Genomic DNA, 22,208 nt, shown 5'->3' on the forward strand with positions numbered 1-22,208 from the left:
CGTTCAACAACTATTTAAATCAATATGAAATAAAATGAACTATCAAATTTTGGCACTTTTTTCGTCAAAAAATTAACAGGTTTACCGATGCTATGGTGCCGCTTGAGCGTGGAGTCCTCAGCACGGGAGTTCCGTGGTCTCCTGGTGAGGGTGCCGCCGTCGCCACCTCCTTCGTCTTCTCCGTCGCACTCTCCCCCTTTTTCCACCATCTCTTTCAGCTGACGTGTCATCCAAGTCAGAGGAATGTTCGGTTTCATGGAAGGCTTGCGTTTTATAGTGCCTAGAATAAAAAAAAATTATGAAGATTCTATATAGATCCAGTTGAATTTTAACTGCCTAGATGTTATTTATTGATTTTGTAGGATGTTTTCGTAAAAAAAGGAAGGCTTATACGGAAGTGAAGCCTCCACTAGAGCCATTCGGTTATGATAATTATGTAATAATTAGATTTGCAGCAGGAAACCGTAAAACCATTGCTAGTAAAGCTGTCAACGGTTTCCCTCCTCACAAATTCTACTACTTATTAACTAACTTTTAAATATTACCTGATGTACCCAGTGTTCATATACGTATATCCCTGTGTTACGACCGACCCTGTAGGACGGCCACGCAGTTTACTTACTTTAGCGAGACAAACAAGCAGCAACTCATGTTATACAGGTATAAAGATTTACTAACCCATAGGGAATTCACAGTCAAACGCGCTCTCGGAAGCGGTGCCGCCGTCGGAGAGACACCCGCTGGAGCTCGAGGAGGACGCCCGCGAGTGCCTGCCATTCATTTCGTATATTGAATATCAAAGAAACTATCATCATTAATCCGCATTATCGAATAAAATTAAAATTCAAATTAATATAAGACAACAGATGCCGTAGTTCCAGAAAAGGAAGGAAGTGTAAGAAAAGGACCGCTCTGTATCTTTGCCATGGATGACGGAAAAGGCAACTAAAGAAAAGGCTTATTCAACTTAAGAAATTTGATTCTTCTTGTAGGTGATAGGTAACCTGTCACTATTTGAATCGCAATTCCATCTCCTCGCTCTGTCTACCCCGCAAGGAGTATAGACGTGGTCACATGTAGGTATGTTTGTATTGTAAAGCTGTCACATAAACCTCATTATTAAAATGCATGGTGTACCTAAATCTTACGGTGTCACAAGCATCCGATGCGACGACACATTCACTTACGGTACTTAAAACACTTCTATTGTCTTATAAAATTCAGAATTATATAAAAAGTAAAAAAAGTATAAGTAAAAAGACCTTGTCTCATCTTCTTGAATAGTTAGTCAAAATACCTACGTATAATAATTACAATTGACTTGGATATTCGAATTTTGTATTTGTGTTTCGATACCGCATATATGTATGTACTAAAGTAAATTCGCCGTGGCATTATTAAATTAATTGGTAGTTACGAGTAAGATTATTTGAAATGTGGACTCAGTAAAACTAGATTCAAACCAAATTAAAAACTTGATTTGTATTAAGAAAAAACAAACTTAAAATTATAAACAACATATAAATAATTGACAAGATAACCCTACCATTATTAATTTCAGACAAGAAGTAACGCGAAACCAAACGTGATAGACACTTCTTATTTATTTATGAATACAATAAGTAATCGCTCTCTAGCACAAAATATATAGAAATTATAGATCGCATCGCTTTTATCAGTACAAGATTTATTAAAAAAAATTATTAATAAATAAATATAAACGTAGAAGAAAATCAAAAAAACATTAATGACATGTTTGTACCTTCCGCTGCTGATGTCGGAGTTGGCAACACTGACGTTACTTGAGTTAGACTGCGCTGGGCTGTTGATGCCAGCTGTGGTACTACCATTCGTTTTCGTTGGGATCGAAGATATCTGGTGGAGAACAATTTATCTTAACATGACTCGAAATTATATCAAAATTTTGGCAAAATCCTTTTAAATACTTGACGATTGGCCTGAGTATTGAATGTTTATCTGTTTATGTAGGTAGTCATTGCAAAATATGGTAGAAAAAATCTTATGGAATAAAACATCTTATGTAATAAAATACCTACAGTGTAAATAAAATAAAGTGCCGTTGAATTAGAAAAAGTTCCACACGAATGAGTCTCGAAATTACTTAGAGGCTGGCTTAATTTATGTAATTTATCCATATAAGAATATTTATTTCTCATTTTTACGGTATGAATGCAAGATTTAAACATATTTTAAATAACTTTAATATTGATAAGTACTTACAGAACATGATCGCGCATGAGCCAGGTGATCCAAGTCCTCTTGCGTTAGCTCTTCTACCAACGATCGGTGATTTTCCAGTAATTGCCTTCCGTGCTATAAAATTAAAAAGATATTCCCTTAAAAATATGTTGGTTATTCATGGTAACGTAGTCAACAACCCAGTATACAAAATTCGTGCTTCTATTTATGACCAAAAATTGTATCTGTTGGTCATATAGCCGTGGGGCCGCACAGTCTTTTGAAGGGGATTTATTTTTTATACACAATAATGTTCAAGGATATATTATTGTTAGTACCTTTGCTATCCTCATTGCGGTCACCCATCTCTCGAGCGTGCGCTGATCATCAGCACATAGGAACTTAATAAATTTAACACTCTTTGGTTGCTGCAGTCTCGGATGTTTGATAGCGAAGCAGTAGTCTGTTGGAGACTTGTACTTCTTCTTCCAGTTCAGTCCCAGGTAGACTTCATTCGTGTCGAAGGTAGCCAGGCATACCAATTCTTTCAGAGTTTTTACTTTGTCCTTTGGCGAGTAGTACAGTCCTATTTGGGAAAAATTTCATGACATTATAATAGGAGATAGTTTGTTAATAAAAAATTTAAGTATTCGCTAAGCCAACTCGCATTGCTCACATAAAGAAATTGTAAAGTGTGGCCACACATTGAACATTATAATAGCTAACAAACCTGATGGACGGAGCACGAAATGGTATTTCTTCCAGCCTTTCTTTGCGTCGCTTTTCAGGTAGAGTGGGCCTTCCATGGGGGGCACAGGATGCCCTGACACGGAGGGTACCGAGCTTATAGTCCCTCCACTCTGACCGAAAAACTCTTCTAGAATTACTTGCCTCGAGTGTTCATCGTGTTCACTTGACCAACCTTTTTAATACAAAATTTAGAAGATTACATAATTTGGATCGAAATTTCGTAACAATAATAAAATTATTCGTCTGCGTCGATGATACTCACCTCTATCATCTTCAGTCAGCAAAAACTTTTCTGGAGTTTGGAATAGTGATATTTTGTCGGATCTTTCGGCAAACAAAATTTTGTTTTTGGACTCTCTGGTCCACAACATTAAATTATCAACTAGCATTTCATGATCTTCATACACACGCTCTGTAAAAAAGAAACAAGTTATCTACTGTTATATTCTCTTTCCTAGAATATTATTAGTCATTGTTAATTTTTAAAAGCGCTTAAGTTTACAAAGGACACAAAAAATGGTTTGTTATAAAAAGTTAACAATGAGTATACTACACTTATAACGAGAAATTTTATCTTGTCTACGTGGAGATATTTGTTGAGGCCGTTAATTTAATTACTTTTTAAAGTAAATTTTGTTAAAGTGTTATTCGGAGTAAAAGAAGAAAGAACCATTTTAAAAACTATAGAATATAGGAAAGGGAAAATGATAGACCTTTAATACGACATCATGAATTCTTAAAACATTAGTAGAAGGAAAAATTAATGGAAAATTACCAATGGAATAAGTAAACATACCCATGTGTAAATCAGGTAAATGTTCGACGATTGCCCACTTTGGTTCCATCGTGACGTGGTTTTTGTCTGCCAGCAACCTGGCCACGTAGCCGCACGTCATCTTTTCGTCCACCAGAAGGCTTTTGGAAGAACCGTCCATGGAAAAAGCTTTAATGAATAATTTCTTCACGTTTGCCTCTCGCATCCTCTCTAGAGCCAACTTGATCTTGTCAGCTTTTTGTTGGAAACTGGCATCCTGGAAAATGTTTTCTTTTTAATTTTGTAGGTTGTTTTTCAAGACATTAACGTTGTAAATATATTAAAAATCTTTTGTTTAAAAATATGTTTGGAATATTAAGTATCTTATTAAAAAAAATAGTGCTTTTATGTCAAAAAAGCAAGTTGTTTACCTACAAGTTAGTTTAAAGTTTAGCTGAGCGTTGATCAATAAGTCAGTTTCTTTTAATAAATATAAAGTTCTTGTATCTAATTTATAAATATATGTATATAATTAATTACCTTCTGAGTGTCATGTAGATTCAGTTTGAGAGCTTTACATTTGGAGCTGGCGCTGCTGGAGGCTGATGACTCACTAGACAGCATGGACACCTGCCAATGTTTACTTTGTTTAGTCTAGACGTATATCTAGGTTGCCTCCTCAACGCAAATCACCTGCTCTGCTAAATTTCATATCTATCAATTTTTTGTAAATGTTTATATTTCATTTATTATCTATCTGGATCGAACATAATTACTATACGATGCAATATAACATCTACAATGTAGGTAATAGATTGTTGGTCAAATATAATGATCGAATTTAAAAATTATAATGCATGTTGTTCTACAAGAAAGCAAAATAGCCGACGTGTTAATTATCAGTACCAACATACAGTTAGTTCCGTTAAAACTTACGAGATCTTCAATCATTTTGGAAGATGTTATTAATAATCAGTGTAAAAATATGTAAGTGATTATTTTACATCTGTGAGCAATAACACTTTCGTGGCCTTGTATCGAGATGAGCTAGACCATAGCAAAACGAACCACAATAGGTGCCACAAACTACAAATAAGTACCAAGTTAGTATTGTACTTAAATCTAATGCATTATTACAATATTGTACCTACTGTAATGTTGTAAGTTTGCTATTGGTAAAAAAAGGGGAATACCCTCGTATCAAATTATTTTTATCTTTAGGAGTTGTGATTTTATCTCTTACAAAAGGACATAAGAACCTAATGTCAATGAAGGATATCTCATACCTATCGCTAAGGTGGAATATTCTTCTCTTTCACGTAAATTCTGCATAGATTAGGTAAGTATATTGACAATAATGAGGGAACTTGCATAATTACTAGGATTGTATGAATCGTAAAGGTAGGTATTGCTGTGCATGCTTTGATATAGGTCAACATTTTCTTCTAATACAAAAAATAGTGACAACTGCTACTTCTTTTGCAAATTGTAAAAGTCTTGATTTCATTATAAAACGTGGCCTTTCAGTCTTTTCATGACTATTGGCTCTGTCTACCCTGTAAGGTATAAAAACGGGACAATATGTTTGTATGTAATAATTATAACTTACAGTGTCACTAAAAGCTGAATCATTATCAGGGGAGTCTGTGCGCGAAATGTTGGCTGCTCCATCAGAACACTCCTTACTGCACTGCTGGCGCTGAGAACAGCCTTCACCGCTATTATTTCTCTCTTTAGCATCAGATGAAAAACCTGAAAATACATAAAAACAACAATTATAATAACTACCTAATATAACTGAGGATAAACCACCATTCTCACTATTCAGATTTCTGAGACTTACGTACCTAAATTATAGAAGGATGATTTTTGTCGTAGATTATATATAGAAGAGTAAGTCTGTTTGTTACGCTTTTATACCTAACTACAACGATTTTGATGGTTTTTTTGCATGAATATAGTCAAACGCGGGCAGAGCTGCCGGGAATATGATGTGTAATATTTAATACATTTTTACAGCAATCACACCAGCTGTTTGATAAATATTTATCAATTTATGTATAAATACTATATAGATCACAGAAAATGAACCAAGTTGAATCATTAAGCCAAATAGAGGAAAACAATAGTCGATTGATAATAGCATGATGAAAACTATGCTTAGTCACATTTATTATATTGTCAAGTTAAATGTTAATAATTCTTGTATATAGTCAACATCTATCATAGAAATCTGAATTAAGATATACTAAGTTGGTAACTTTTTACATAAAAGGCTTTTGATATTTTTTATATCTATTGTATTGACTGCGTTCGATGATATACAAAAATTGGAAAATATAAATGTTAAATAAGAATGTTTGTTTATTTCTACGTAACATTTATATATATATACGTATACTTTTTTTCCTCCTGGCTTTAGTCCTATTAGCATCCTCGCCTTTGTGGAGAGGAGCCAGACTATGCTTTGACCATAGATCCTGGATTAGGTGAGTCAGGTTTTTACACGAAGCGACTCCTATCTGACCTCCATCACCTTTGCAGGTAATCTTAACCCGAGCCTTGTGACACATCCAGTTGCCTGAATGTGCTGGTTTCCTCACGATGTTTTCCCTCACCGTAATAGCATCGGTAAGTATTCAAACTAATGGCAACTAAACTAACAGACATAACTTTGAAAATAGTCATTGGTACATGGCCGAGGTGGGATTAGAACCTATGCCTTTCTGCGTATCACGCATTTTGACCTAACCTTACCGATTCGACCACCGACGCTCAACCATAGTAACATTTACGAGTATATTGCTAACTAATAGTAAAACTTAATATTAACGAATTTTGCCTCGAAACTTTTAGTTTGGGCAAAGACAATGAGTACCAAAATTTTAGCACATCATAATCCATTTACTCGTATCGTTACTAACATTACTACTCCTTGCATACATATATACTACTACTTACAAACATTGAGCTTACCAGAAGAAACCCTGGATATCTCTTCATCATATTCTGAGTCCAGGGCGCAGAGTTCCCCCAAGATAGCGTCCAGGTCTGCATCTTGTGTTTCTTCCAAGTTGGCCATAGAGAAGCGGTAGGTGTCAATGCGAGGTGCCACTATTTCTAGCGGCCTGAGTGCAGTCGTCACTTCGCTTGAGGAATTTAGACCCTGAAATATCAGATTTTTACTCAACAAAAGTTCATGGCAAATTTTGGCACATGCTTTGTATAGAAATACATTTACATGTCATTAAAATATATTGCTAAATTAACATTTCCATAATTCCCGTTCTCGCGGGAATTTCATCACATCACATGAAAAACCTACGGCAAAATCTCTTGACCCAGCGGTTTGGGCTATTCGTTAATTTGTCAGTCGGTCATTCGCCTCTTCTTTTGTATATTAAGAAACTATGTTATATACCTATCTATATTAAGGTGAATTAAATTACTTGTATAGTTCATATGGCAAATTCAAAGATTCTTATTAAACTTTCAATCCCATTATTAAGCTGAATGTAGCCTTCTGTTATTTCAAGATAGTTGGTTCGGTCTACTCTGTAAGGGACAAAGACGTGCGTATTATGTAATGTAGGTATGTATGTAATTAAAATTTCCATAAGTAGGTGAAAGTATGGCAGCATTTACAGTGTTGCAGGAAAATCATAGAAGATAGTCTACGAAATTACCAATACCAATGTTTATGTACGGAGCAAATATTATGTTTCTTTGACCATTCTACTCGTATAAGAAAATAAATATTATTATTCTTTGATATCTAGACGTTTTCAATACCTATAGCTACCTTTTTTTTTGTTAAATAATAATCTTGACGTATAAAACGGTCCCTTAATTAATTATGTATTCAAGCACCCTTAATGAATCCCAGGAAACTAATCCTATGCCATAAAAGTGCCCAGAGGATACCATGAATATGAATGAGAGTCCCTATATGTCTAGAATTCATTAGCACATAGGGACATGTCGATATCCCAAAACATTGTTGGGAATGCATTGTCTTATTAAACAATGAAGTTTATATCTTAATAATGTATGCAAGTATCAGTGTAAGAATAATACTTGATTTTAAAATAAATCTTTATGATGTAGTTATAACAGTGTAAGTATTATAATTGATTCTATAAACATAACTTTCACTTGAATCTAACTCTTATTGCATTTGTCACTATTTAGATTCATTATCTGCAGCACTATAGTGTAGAGTCCAATGACCTAACTACGTTCATTCTTAATCAGTGGACTAATTTTAAAACTTGGGAGTCGTACAACAGCTAGGTACGTAGAGTTTATACAGGAAGGTAGGTAGGTAGCTTATCGATAATAAAACCGTGGTATTTTGAAAAAGTTTACAGTTACTTGTAGTACGTACCGTAGTAGACATGTTTATAGTTAGTTCAACAGATTTGTTGTCCACAGGAGAGGTGCTAACGCTCCTAGACTTTCCACTGGCGAGTCTGAAACTCCTATTCAGGCTGGACAAGAAACCTCCGCGATGCCACTTGCCTGGTTCGTTTATTTGCGAGTCCGTCATTTCGTTCACATCGCAACTTGCAATGACTCATAAACCAGCACTTCGCACTATTAGTACTAAACGCGCAAAGGCCGGCAAGCACACCCAATTGAAGTTTTAACACGGCCCTTTCGCCACCATGAATAGAACAAAGTACGGAAAAGGAAGTTCGTTTGCTGCCAAGAAATTGAGATTTCTTTCAATTGGAAATTAGAATTAAATTTTAGTAATTTGTCTAAGTAAACGATATTGTTATTCCACTTTGTACTAAGACAGGTACCGAGTCTGCGCGCGAGCGTACCACTAACACATATAACTTGCACACATCGTGACCTCGCCCATTCACTTATTTCTAAAACTTTGTTATTGTCATTCAGTTTATGTAAATTGTAAATATTAAAGGACAAAAGGCGGAGCAGCGAGTGATCACTGTACGCGTTAAGCGTACGCTGTCTTGGACACAACTAGATTGGTTGAGTCGAATAGCGTTACAATATGCGGCAAGAGCGCTTGCAGGGCCGGCTACAGTCAGCGCAGGGGGGAGGCAAGTCGAGCGGCAAGCAAAGCAACTGCGTTTTGTGGATTGTGCACGTGTGCGAGCTGGCTACGTAGTAGGATTCCAGATTGACGAGATGAGAGGGGCGTGAATGTGTGTGTGTGGGTTCCCCTTGTACGAGCATCCCGAGTCCCGATCCCGGCCGAGCGGGCTCGTGTCGCCTCACGCACACCTTCACATTTACGCTCGAACCCCTGTCCCATAAACAGATACGCACACTAGAGTAACCAGGACGTCAGCTACCCCTCCGAGGCCGGCCGGTAGCGTACAAATCAACCACCCGCGCGCCTTGAAACGATGGGGTGGATAAGGGTGAGTTCACGACCCGGTATAAATGACAGGATTCTGATTGTAAAACTTGATCAAATGATTTTTAAAGTTACCATTGATGTGTCAATATCAAGAGCGTTATAGGTATAGTTTTTTAATAGCAGCTCTCTTTTATGTCTTACAATTATGATTTAATTTGGATTTGTCGTCTGTAAGAAGTACCTAAAAGAGTTTACTTAGGATATTTGATTATTTATCTAAAGCGACTAGTGCTGAACTGAATTTAAGTTTGTGGAAGTGTTCTTATTGTCAAATATTATTTGAAAAATTCCTAGAATTCACCGAAAAGGAATTTTGGATTGAGGGTTGACCAATCAGACAAAATGCGACAAACAATGTTTATAAGTTTGACCCGTTTCCGTTTAGGTCAGGACCTAACACGATGACCCACATTCAATTTGTCCTACTTTTTCACCTACGACAGCCGCACCCTACAACCTCACGAATTTGATTTCGCAATATGGCTGGATTCATAGAAAAATATAATAACCAAATTGCTATTTCATTTAAAGTATTTAGATTATTTATGACACCTCTCTAGCATTACCTCTGAAACGCGCCAAGATTTTTATTAAATAAAAAAATAAAATTTGTCACTTTGGAATTATTTAACTTAATTTATCTCGAAATACCTTCTAGGCCCTCAGTTTGATCCAGAGACTTTGATATACTCTATAAACGCATAACCAAACTGAAAACTTACACATTTGCAGTATCGCCAAGTGGGTATGCAGTGCCTATTTTAGGTAAAGGGTGAAATCTTGAAGTAGATAGATATAGGTATATTATTTAAAAAAATTACCCTACTCCTCAAATTAAAATATAAACCTGATTAATTCGAAAATCATAACTAGAACGGTGACTTTAAAATGCTGGTAGAAATTGCAAGACTGATAAATAAATTGGAAACTTTTAATAATACAGGACCTTATCACATTTGCGTTTTCTGAAGTAGTTATACGGGACAGATTAAGGAAAGATGCACAAAAAACGGACAACAGGTGGTGTGGAATCGCACCTGCTCGTGCGCAGATGTGAGTCCGGGGTTTATTGATGGGCTACACAGCACCTATAGCTACTTAAGAACTCAAATTTAATTTCTTTGTTGCTTTTAATAAACAAGCTTTATTACTTTGCTATGAAATAGGTATGATTGCATTTTTTTTTTATGTGGATCGTATACATATATCCTATCATTAACAAGAAGCAACTAGTTTAATGTGTTATGTCTATAACATATTATTTTATTAAAGTTAATGTATTGCTTTAATTTCATGATATTATACTTTACAAATAATAATTCTTTAAAACTTACGAATTTCCAGGTTCCAATATACGAATGATAACTGTAAGTTATAATTAATTTAGATGATCGGTTCAATATAAAGCTTATAAGAGATCCTCAACTAAAATAACAAAAAAAAAAAACAAACTACATCGAAAAGCAGTCAAGTATACCCGTAGAGCTCTGATTATTCTACCATATAATTTCCGTGATTCAGAAGCTTAGACGAGATACTAAGTGCATCAGCAGGTATCTTACCGTTTCTTGTATCAAGCTTTCAGATAATCTGAACAGACGAAGGGAATAAAATTTATCGAGGTTCCCTTTTGATTTCAATACCTCTCTAAGAACCTACAGTTGTTATTATTGAAAAGTGAATACGATCAAGTAAAGTTTGCACCGCCACATTTTCACACCGTTGCTATTTGACGTATAATAAACAGCAATTTTGTGGCCATGAAGTTAAGTAGGTAAGAACTTGATAAGGTGCAATAAACATGAAGTGCATTTACTCAAATTGGTGAATTTCCATTCTGAATTTTTAAATTTAAATGCTGTGTGAATAAAGTCTAATTGCAAAAGTGAGTCCTGGGCACTGGCGAAGGCGCCGCGCCGCTCTTTCTACACCTGCACTCGCATTATTAAACACATTGCCTTTCGGCCCTGGCATTACTTACCACTTTTTTGCGTGAAACTAAAAACAACGATACTCTAATATAATAATATATGTAATAATTTTTAACCTGACGACGGGTTATTTAACATTTTGCATTATATTTGTAATTTTATAGGGAGACACTAGCTGTCCCGGCAAATGTTGTTTTGCCATATGACATGTGACACGAGAGTTTTATATATAAGATACCATTAATTTCAGAAGTATAAAACTAGATCTCCGTTAAGTTTATTGTTAAAGCCCATTATTTATTTAGATTTGATAAATAAGCGCTTCTGCAAATATTAGAAAATATATTATATAGACACACTAATAACATTTAAATACCTACTGAAGCATAAGTCATTAATGTCATTATATTACCAGTAGTAGCATTGGTGATCCGTTACTTGTTTACCATTTAACACAATTCGAATGCGCATGATAGACAGATCAATAAAATGTTTACATAGAGAAAGTAAAGGCTAACCTTTTTTGTATTAATTTGGGGATGTCGATGACGATACAGGAAGCTAAGAAGTATGGTCAGAAAATAAAATTGTTTCTCAACGTAGTTTTTTTTCCACCAATGGAAAAATCTGAACAAGAACAAGTTTCAAAGAAATTTACACAAACAAGAGAACACAAAATAAGCGATAGCTCCACAAGTTGGTAATAAAATTAGCCCACAATTGGGAACCAAAGCACGTGCTATGCACAGACAGTTTTAGTTTTTATTTTAGGGACGAGGCGCAGCTGCCATTGCTCTCAAAGTAGGTAGTAAAAGATAAACAACATAACGAAAAATGTTGTGGTGTATATATAAAATGATGATTTAGGAATAATTAAATGAAGTGGGAATTAGTTAGTATAAAGAACAATTGTTCGAATCCAACTAGTGTCTTTAACATTACATTATTGTTTTGATTGCATTTTCTGCAGTTTAAGGTCGCGGTCACTTAAAGATAATATTTAGGTGATACCTTAAACATTAAGAAAAGAGTTGTTTAAGTTTTTAAGGTAGGCAACCTGCCTTTTTGAAGAGAAGTGTATACAATACTAGATGCTCAAACTGCCAAAGGACAGAACTTTTTCCTTATTAATTAAGCAGATATAGGTTAAGAGGTAAACTAATTATGTTAAAGTCGTTTAGTATTTGAGAAATGAAATGAAATAAATTATCCAATACGGGTAAGGTTCCCCGGCAAAGGTTGCGGCAAACCTGACCTTCTCAATCTAGGATGGTATTCATGGCAACCCCCATTATTGTGTTTGATACTAACATAACACCACAAGATGCGAGCATTGGCTGGAGTTACATATTCAGTTTAAATAGACATAAGTACGTTTTAAACTATCCAAGAGGTATCGTTATCGAAGTTCATCCCCCGTGTTTTTAGTTTAATATTATTAGCTAACAAATATTTGCACAAAAATTTGAAAGAAACAATGTAAATCAATTTTGCTAAATGATTTAGCATTGGTAAAATTGGTACAAAGATATTCAATAAAATCAAATACTTTTGGAAGCATTCATAGTGGTGCAAAAATTTGCAATATTATTTTATCACAAGATCGCATCATTGGGCTTGGTCGGACGGAACCTCCGCTATCATTTCCGTTATTGGTATTCCAGAAGACGTCAAATCATGGCGGCAGCGCATATGTGCGCGCACACCTGTCCCGCCGGCTGCACAATACACGTGTTTGATTTTTTTAACGCGTAATCCAGCTCTTTTTTGTATTGCAGTATTTTCGTTTTTATTTATTTAATTAATGATGGTATGTCTTCTCTTTCCACATGGTGTATGATTTCATGGCGCGGTAACCGCCAGATGCCTCTATTTATGGACATGAATTAGCGGTAGAAATAGGTACGTAGTTATTTCTTCATTAAAGTTCAGTAAAGTAATAATTAATATTATGGTCGTAATAAATATCTCAAGGGTCTTTGTCTTCTGTACTATTGTTGAATATTTTTAACGTGTTTTAGCTGAAATAAAAACCTTTGTTTTGAATTACAGAATGTTGTTTGAATAAAAACTTTTGAATTAGGTACAATTTTACCAACAAATTTTTCATACGAGTACTTTGGAATTTTTTCTTTAATTAAGGTTAAATTACGCGATCATGTAGGTACCAATTGCTTTTCTTTGAGTTACCAAAATATAGTTGAGTTCCATGCATTTAAGTAGAAGTAACATAACTATCATGATTGTGAATTTTCTGTAATTTATTGTGTTGCAATAAAGAGTATATTGTATTGTATAATAGATAATCGCAATTAAATTTAACATATTATTCAAAAATGCTGGCGTGAATAAAATATATGTAATGAACATTATAGTATTTTTATTATATGAATAATGAACATTATAGTATTTCTATTACATAAACTGCTTTCTATGCGTTCAACATGTTCATATTGTATCCTTATCTGAGGCACTGGCAGACTAAGCACTACTCCCAACATCTTTAATCAAAGTTTTCAAATAGGTTATATAATATATAAATTAATATAAAATACAAGTGCCGTGTAGTTCCCGGCACCAATAAAAAAAAGAATAGGACCACTCCATCTCGTTCCCATGGATGTCGAAAAAGGCGAGTAAGGGATAGGATAGGATAAAAGAAGAACCCCAAGTTTATAAACTTGGGATTCTTCTTTTATGCGATGGGCTAGCAACCTGTCACTATTTGAATCTCAATTCCATCATAAAGCCAAACAGCTGAACGTGGCCTATCAGTATTTTCAAGACTGTTGGCTCTGACTACCCCGCAAGGCATATAGATGTGATTATATGTATGTAATATAAAATACAAACCGCAGTGAGCACGGTGAGTTCCCCCAACCACTCGTTGAGCAAGGCTTCCGGGTCGTCGGCGGCGCCCGCGCCTGTCTCCTCCACTAGCGCCATCTGGAATTAACCATAAGTTTTATGTTAGGCCCTTATAAATAACTTCCCGATATATTTTTCCCAAACGACTTTGTAGAGCTCAAAAGGGTGAAATGACATATTCTCGGGTGGTAAGTTGGTAACTAGTTACTTGACATCAGACCAACTTGAGATTTTGGAGGGTAAGTCAGGTTTTTACACAAAGCGACTGTAGTTTGACCTCCGCAACCTTTGGAGAGGAACCTCATCCAAATAACGCCCTAAATCAAAACTCTAAGCCCTTACGAGATCGATTTATTAATGAACATTCATAGCCTATACATCATATAATATCATTATGATTATACCGTAACATAAACAAATTTTATCTACATACAACTTTTGTAAAATGTCAGAAATGATTCATATCATGACGGAAGGTCGAAGTAGGTACCACGTGCGAGCTTTTATTTGAATAGTATGGTGTGGAGCAGGGACACGCCATTATATTTCATTGTGAGTCGTCCCTTTATACGAAATGTCAGAGAGCATTACCATTGTTCCATGTCGTCATTTTGTATGTCTTCATTAGTACCTACATACATTGTCATATGATTTAGGTACACTTACTTGATTTTCTTTCAAGCAACTTTGAATAAGTACTTAAACTTCATAAGGCTCAGTACTTATTAAATATTTGATTAACAAAGTTTACATTAATTATGTATGAATAATTTTTATCTAGTTAAAATGACTATATCAAAGCAGGCAGGTCTACAATCTTTCAAAAACAGTGTAACACGAAGGATATGTAACTTAATTATTTGTGAGGTACTTAGGGATGGGTTTATTAACATAAAATTCTTCTTTTTGGCGACCGGCTAGCAACCTGTCACTAAGTATATGAAATACTAGAGGCCGCCCGCGACTTCGTCCGCATGGAAACCCTATCAATCCCGCGGGAACTCTGGGATAAAAAGTAGCCTATGTGTTATTCTGGGTCTTCAGCTACCTACATACCAAATTTCATGGTAATCGGTTCAGTAGTTTTTGCGTGAAAGAGTAACAAACATCCATACAAACTTTCGCCTTTATAATAGTAGTAGGATATATAGTAGGATTAATTCTTTTAATTAAGCCAAACAGCTGAACGTGACCTATAAGTCTTTTTAAGACTGTTGGTTCTGTCTACCCTGCAAGGGATATAGACGTGATTATATATATACATATATATTTTAAAAGACACATATCTACTTATAATCACGTTATTATTCCTTTCGGGGTAGACAGAGCCAAAACTCTTTCAAGCCTTAAAGGCCACGCTCAGCTATATGGCTTATTTAAGGTTGCTAGCCCATCGCCTATGAGAGGAATTCCAAGTTTATAAGCCTATCTCTTATTCGCCTGTTACGACATCTATAAGACAATATAATACAATTCTTAAGTCCTGAAACACACACGGCACTTTATATGATATCCAATAGAATTCAAATTCGGCATTTGTTTTAGGTGAATGTATCGACAAAACCTGTATCGCCTCCAGGCATTAAAGCCAAGCTCTTAAGCGTCATGTCATGAGATGTTCCGGTAACGAGAGAAATTTTAATCACATACCCAATTATTTTTCGTTATATTTATGATCTTAGAGGTTAGACATTAAAAAGATTTTAAAATGGCAAAGTGTTTTTTAAATAAAAGTTGTAATGGATTAAACGAGATAAATATAATTGCCACTTAAGTTTTTTGCCTTATGATGATTTAAGTTTTTTACCTTATAACAATTAATTTTTACTTAACTCGTGTTAAATAGTGTAAATAACTCATAAATTTCTTATGGGCAAGCCGTGATTCGGCTTTTATCAATGTAACTTTTCCTTTTATCAAATACGGAACTCCAAGTTAACAAAAGCATATACTAAATGAGTTTAGTTACTTAATCGTACTATAAAGGGCTCGAGCCGGCGATCAATCACTGAATAGTGATATTTTGTAACAAATGAAAGTTTTGTCAGGTGCTCGCTGGGCCAAATCGGCCCTTCTGTACTTAATGCTTAGTTTTTGTTATCATACCATAACAGGGAAGGAAAGTTAGTTCTGTGCCACGTTTACGTAATATCTACAATAACATATAAACTATTTTCGCAACGATATTACAATATTCCAGTTAGTACTCGCCTATTGTTGAAACTCCACTAGTAGAGTTAGGTATGTGTGCTAGGTAGGTTTATCTATGTCACTCGGTGGTTGTTGGGACAAAGTGTATTATTTTATATCATATTCTTGAAATTCTCAGATTACATTGAATTTTTTTTCATAAATCCATACCATACAGGGTGAATGCAGCCAAAAGTCTTGGAATGACGTGAAAGCAACGTTTAACTGAATAGCTTTATTATGAATTGAGATTCAGATAGTGACTGATAGAAGAAGGAAGATCCCATCCCAAAATAAAAAGCCTTTCCCTTTATTGACTTTTGCAATCTGTTCAGAAAAGCAATGACGCCACACACTGTGATTTTCTTTTCTCTAGCAAACAAGCTTGATAGCCTACACTCGACGAATGTTCCTTCGGTCGCTTTTTTTCGACATCCATAGAAAAGATGTAATTTGTCTGATAACATAATATATATCTTTAACCCTTACGTGTTATAGAATCTAAGGCTGTTTACAGCTGGATGAGTTAATGATGGAATTGAAATCGTTTTGATCTGGCGAAAATCTCAAGTTACACCTCTTTTGGAGAGGGTGCTTGTTCTCTTTGTCGCCTTTTACGATATCCATGAGTTAGGTATATCTTAAATCACACGACATATTTGAAATCGTTTCATCTTTACCAATGTTTACACTATCTCACATCACTCGTTTCAAGATTGGAGTCCACATGGTTTCGGAATCGTTGATCCAAAATGGCATTTGCAATACTATGATATCTTTATTAGGTATGTCATGTCCTAGTTGCACAACAAATTATGATAAAATACAACACATAATGGTACCGTTATCCTTAAAAAAGCGCGGCGATAAGGTCACAAACACGACAATGTAGGTGACGACAAGGTTTAAGAGCAACTCCATAGTTAATAATTATTTAGTTTACTTTTTATATAAAGTCCCCTTATTTTCTCTATTTGTATGTATGAACTAGTCTCAGAAAATTGTGGGTTTTCTGCGGAAGGTTTATATCTATAAATATACTACCTGTGCGAAGCCGGGCTGTTTCGCTAGTCTTTTATAAAAATAATTATCTCTTTTTTCTTTTGGTTCAAAGCCGGAGTCTGCGGTAATATACAAAATTAAATTGATTAAGAAACTACACCAACTTATTGACAATATTTGATACAAGGTTTCTTTTATATAGTTACACTTATTAAATTTTTTTGGCAACCTATTTATCAAACAAAAATCTTCTTAATATGAAGACGATGTATAAACTTCTATAAATTCGTTAAAGATGTACATTAAATGTACCTACTTGATGTATTCAGTATAAGTGTTTAACAAAATTAAAAGTACTTATAAGAAAAATAAGTACGAGATAGAATGGTAATAATCAATTAAGTCACAAATCTACTCCATACCATTTTCATTTCGTAAGAGGAAAGTGTAGAGAGTAATAGTGAAGATAAATTAACAGAGTCTATTTGACGCAAGCCGCCTTCAATAAATGAGCATGCGGGTCCGAAATCATAAAATGTATGGTTTCACAGAGCTAGGAAGCCACTCGCTGCCACTTTTAGAGGGCGCTCGTTCAGGACTTTGTGTATCAACAACGTTGATTGGTTGATCGTGCGTTTTGTTATCAATATAAAGACATACCTACCTAGAAATTAAAACGGTTAAATACATTGCTAAATGCATGTTACCGTACGTATCGTTGACTTATATATAAATAAATTGAAATCGGCATGTAAAATCCAGCTGTCGGTACATATGTAGATAGTCAGAAAAGAATAAATGTTCAAACTTTAACATTGTATAGTTAGGTACTGCTAAAGGAACCATAACATGCTAAATGTATTTTTGTACAAAATCTTACATAAATGAAAAGCAACAGTTGGGAAGGTATTTATATTTTATCCTATTATATTTATACTAACTAATACCTTTTACTTTTGATCCCTTCTTCACATTATGTAAGTCGAGGGTTTAGCGAAGATTATGTTAGTGTGACATATCATTACCTATTATAAATGCGAAAGTTTTTGTGTAGGTATTAGTACCTTAAGTATTTTTTATTTTTTCACGCAACAACTGCTACATGGATAAAAATTTAAATATAACTTATACGTCAAAATAACGACACAGGGGACAGTTGAAATATGGGCCCTGTGGTTACTGTCATTTTAGAATAGGATCACTTTATATCTTTCTAAAAGGTGACTAAGGGAAAGGCTAATAAACTTGAGAGTCTTCTTGTAGGCTATGGGCTAGCAAGTCATTATTTGTATCCTAATTGCATCAATAAACCATACAGCTTAACGTAGACGAACGTAGTTCAGTCTTTTAAGATGCTGTTGGCTTTCTCTTCCACGAAGTAGATATTGTTGAAGTTTATGTAAACAATCCTTTCGTCAGTTCATATTCATTGGCAGCCGATAAAGTCCACACAAATAATAGTATATTAACCAGTTTTCAGTTCCCAGTAACCAGAATTTGTGTGAGAAAATTTTAAAATCAAATAACGCACTAGTTCATGTAATAATATTCAATTTAAAAACATTTAAAGTGTGTGTGTGTGTGCTTTAATTGTAGTGAAGCAAACAATTTAAATAATTATTATTAATTAAAACAATATTTACATACATACAAACATACCGAGATAAATACTTCAAATTAAAACACAAATTGGTATCTAATATATTTAAACAAGCAATTCTTGTATATATATTATCAGGATCTCGGAAACGGCTCCAACGATTTTCATGACAGTTACAGATTAGGGGGGGGATTATTACTTTTCGGCTCAAGGAATCGATTTATCAAGGTCATAGGTTCGAGAAAAGCTCGGTTCCCAAGATATATAAACATTTTAAAAACTGCGTTTTAAGAAACTATATCAGCGCCATCTCTGGTAGACCTCGGGAGTAAAGCTCGGTCAACCGGGTACTCTATACATTATTACAGTAAACACTGTATGATATTTTCATATCATACAGTGTTTACTGTAATAATGTATAAGTCATATCAATAAAATAAAACGTATTTATTATCATACAAGCATAGATAGACCTTTTGTGTGTTTGTTGCCTTGAACTCGTATTTCCACATAGACATTGTTGACTGGTATTATTTTTATGTATAATGGGACATAGGGTCTTTTGTAGGTTTAATAAAATTCATACAGTTTGGTAACTCAGTTCTTTTTTCTAGAAACAAGATTTAAAATTTAGTTTTAATGTCAGAATCAATACCGATATAGGTAATTAGTGTTATATTATTTCAAGTTTGTTCTTGTTGGTAAAAAAAAACTTTAAAAGCTAATTACGACCAAAAAATATAAACCCGATCCATGGAAAAATTTTCCTTTTAAAGTTTATTAATCATTTAGCCATTACAGCTGAACGTGACCTACCAGTCTTTTCGAGATAGTGGGGTCTTTCTACCCCCGTAACGGGTAAAAAGACGTGACTATATACATATATATGCATGTTTATTAAGTAGCTAAATAAATAATGTTAACAAATATACTACACGTATTAACATACAGTAGCACCTGTCACATATAATAAAATCAGCCGTGTTGTGTCTTGCAAAAAGCAGTTAAACTTTAAAATATCAACAGACGCTTAATATACAACTTAAACTTTTTAATACACACCAGTAAACGGGTTTTTTATAAAGAAATTGCACAAGGTACGTACCTCGTGACATTCGAATGTAGGTCCCAGCTGGCAGGTCTCCTTTGAGCCTGGTCACTGTTATCTCACGAACATCCGACTCGTACTTATCAGTAACAAGGTTAAATTGCCAGTCGCAATAACGGTCAATTCCCACAGTACTGCACTTCACTTAGAACACAACACTGACCAATGTCTACATAAGTAAAGGAATGCATTGCAAATACGATTCGTTTGGTCCTCGCAAACGACTCAACAATTTGTGCGCCGCACTGCCGGCTGCATCAAATGATATTGTGTTATTAAATGAGTTCTGCCTGACTGCTATTAAGTGAATAAACACGCTGTGTGATGAGGACGCTGGGTGACGCCATCTCTGCACTAGTGATAAATACTTATATTAAAACAGTTACGTCACATAACCGTACAATGTCTAATGGAAGGCCGTGAACGCAATGATCATGACATATACTTGCCTTTTGACACGAAAATCCTTTCTGGGGCACAGTTCTCATGTGTTAACTTTTTTACACTTCTATCTGAGAGAAATAAAGCAAAAATGCGTGTTAGTGGTACTAAATAACACCGATGAGTCTTCTTCCGCCACTGCCTCACGCAGACGGTGAGTCACAAAATCATAGCATAATCACTGTTTGTAGATGACATGTTTTATCATTAATAAACAGTAATGATGACAACAGACACATTTAGTAACCAAATAAGCGATATGATTCGTTATTAACATCATCTTTCCTCTACCTTTATCTATAAAAAGTTTATTTCAATTAATTCTTTACACCTGTAAAACCAAATGTAACTTGTTTTCGCAAATAAAAGTAAATTGATTGGTTGATTGATTTACTGTACTTTGAAAGTAAAAATATACAGGAAGAATGAATTTATTACAAAATTATCTCCGCATTGCGCTTTATTTGGCACAGAACCCGTTGTAAGAACAGTCTGAATTAATCTGATTACCTACATATGTATGTTAGTATTCATAACAGTATATTATACAATAAAGGTATAGAGACCAAAAGATCAGACCAAAGATAACTTTTATCAAATAATAAGATAAAGTACGTAATGATACTGCTTGAATAAATACTGAAGGTATATAATTTATCCTAATTCAGAAATGGGCTTTTTCTTTAAATATTGGTAATAGGTACGTATGAGTAAATGGAGCCAAATAAATTGAAAAAATTGAGCAGCTGCCAAAACTTCCACATGGGTGGAAAAGAATCCTACATTTAATATGTTTAGAGACTAGTTTTCTTTGTTTGTGTTTTTTATGTATTACATGGCAGATCTAGTACCTAAAATACAGGCTCGGCCTAGGCACTAGTGTGAACTGCCTCATTTGTTTTGTTTACGTTACAAATTGCCTTCAGTTACAACAGTTAATGAAACCCGAGAGAGAACGCTATATTATTCAGTTACAATAAAAAAGAACTTAATTGACACCGGTGGTTGCTAAAATAACTAAATCCTCCAAAATTTGTCGTCCCGACTTAACATTTAAATTAATAATAGCACTCAGAGTGGCTGTGTTTTTGGAACACTCAATAATCCAACTAGTAGGATTATTGAGTGTTCCAAAAACACATGTTTTATTGTCTAGAAGAAGACAAGATGCACGCACGTTGACAATTTAACTCATAGAAATTACAAGAGTAATAAGTCATATTATTTTCTGATACTGTGAATAATAAAAATATTCTTATTTTGGTTAAAAGGTCAGTCATGTTATTGAATAGAAAGATGTAGAGATGCAGAAATAGACCATTGCAGCCATAAAGTAATTTGAACTTCATTCTGTAGAAAGCAGTAATCCAATCAATTTGATAAACAACCTGTTCAAAAATAAACTAATGTAGCAGCAGTTGCAAAGTTGCAATTGTTATTCAATAAGAAGCTAAGGTTACGAAAGTTTGTTTATAGTCGGGTTTCAGGTTACATGCAACAAGGTATTGTGTGCAAACCTTGAAATACTAGGCTGTAATGGTAAAAAGCAGAACGCCGTCTAATTTTGCAAAAAAGTGTGTGTAGTTTTTATACTTAAGTAGGTACTACTATAAGAAAGGTGTATTTTGCGTTTTTAATTTTTCAGGTAACGACAAATGTATGTAAGTAATAAAAAAACGTATCAATGAATGGTATCCACTGATACGTTTTTTTATTAATTAAAAAGTTCGTCGTACATTGACTTTCCATTAGAACACACACGATCAATATTTTGCTTTGTGTGTGGCTATTTATCACCATCTATCATTTTTATTGACATTTACACGACTAAAAAGAACTAAATATTATGCATTCTAGTTGTATTTACCTGCACGGAATTCTAAAAATGGTGTGAGCAAACAAATGCAACATGCAACATGAACAAGGGCTCCACTCTATCACGACACGAAAGTCATTATGTCCAGTATAAT

The 22,208-nt window shown here is 34.5% G+C and overlaps 2 protein-coding genes across 6 annotated transcripts in view; one reads left to right on the forward strand and one right to left on the reverse strand.

The window, feature by feature from the left end:
- LOC106133921 (abnormal cell migration protein 10) overlaps window positions 1-22,208 on the reverse strand; it is a 65,306-nt gene that overhangs the window by 5,857 nt on the left and 37,241 nt on the right. The window contains exons 1-13 of one of the 5 annotated variants that reach the window (XM_060953681.1): window positions 20,247-20,300; window positions 13,883-13,975; window positions 6,680-6,869; window positions 5,313-5,455; window positions 4,244-4,333; window positions 3,746-3,980; window positions 3,212-3,361; window positions 2,930-3,121; window positions 2,538-2,785; window positions 2,242-2,334; window positions 1,763-1,875; window positions 679-770; window positions 86-280 (exon numbers count right to left, since the gene is read on the reverse strand). In XM_060953681.1, the coding sequence (XP_060809664.1) occupies window positions 86-280; window positions 679-770; window positions 1,763-1,875; window positions 2,242-2,334; window positions 2,538-2,785; window positions 2,930-3,121; window positions 3,212-3,361; window positions 3,746-3,980; window positions 4,244-4,333; window positions 5,313-5,455; window positions 6,680-6,869; window positions 13,883-13,975; window positions 20,247-20,285 (1,873 nt within the window). In that variant the 5' untranslated portion in view covers window positions 20,286-20,300. Of the gene's footprint in view, window positions 1-85; window positions 281-678; window positions 771-1,762; window positions 1,876-2,241; window positions 2,335-2,537; window positions 2,786-2,929; window positions 3,122-3,211; window positions 3,362-3,745; window positions 3,981-4,243; window positions 4,334-5,312; window positions 5,456-5,550; window positions 5,686-6,679; window positions 6,870-8,090; window positions 8,253-13,882; window positions 13,976-19,794; window positions 20,079-20,246; window positions 20,301-22,208 lie in introns of those variants that run through there. The other 4 variants (XM_060953683.1, XM_060953682.1, XM_013333793.2 and 1 more) reach the window with 4 other exon arrangements.
- The window catches only part of LOC106134020 (neprilysin-2), an 84,725-nt gene continuing 82,727 nt past the window's right edge, over window positions 20,211-22,208 (forward strand). The window contains exon 1 of the mRNA XM_060953685.1: window positions 20,211-20,392. Coding sequence (XP_060809668.1) covers window positions 20,226-20,392 — 167 coding nt within the window. The 5' untranslated portion in view covers window positions 20,211-20,225. The remainder of the gene's footprint in view (window positions 20,393-22,208) is intronic.

Source organism: Amyelois transitella, chromosome Z (assembly GCF_032362555.1).
Source record: "Amyelois transitella isolate CPQ chromosome Z, ilAmyTran1.1, whole genome shotgun sequence".
In the NCBI taxonomy this organism is placed as follows: domain Eukaryota; kingdom Metazoa; phylum Arthropoda; class Insecta; order Lepidoptera; family Pyralidae; genus Amyelois; species Amyelois transitella.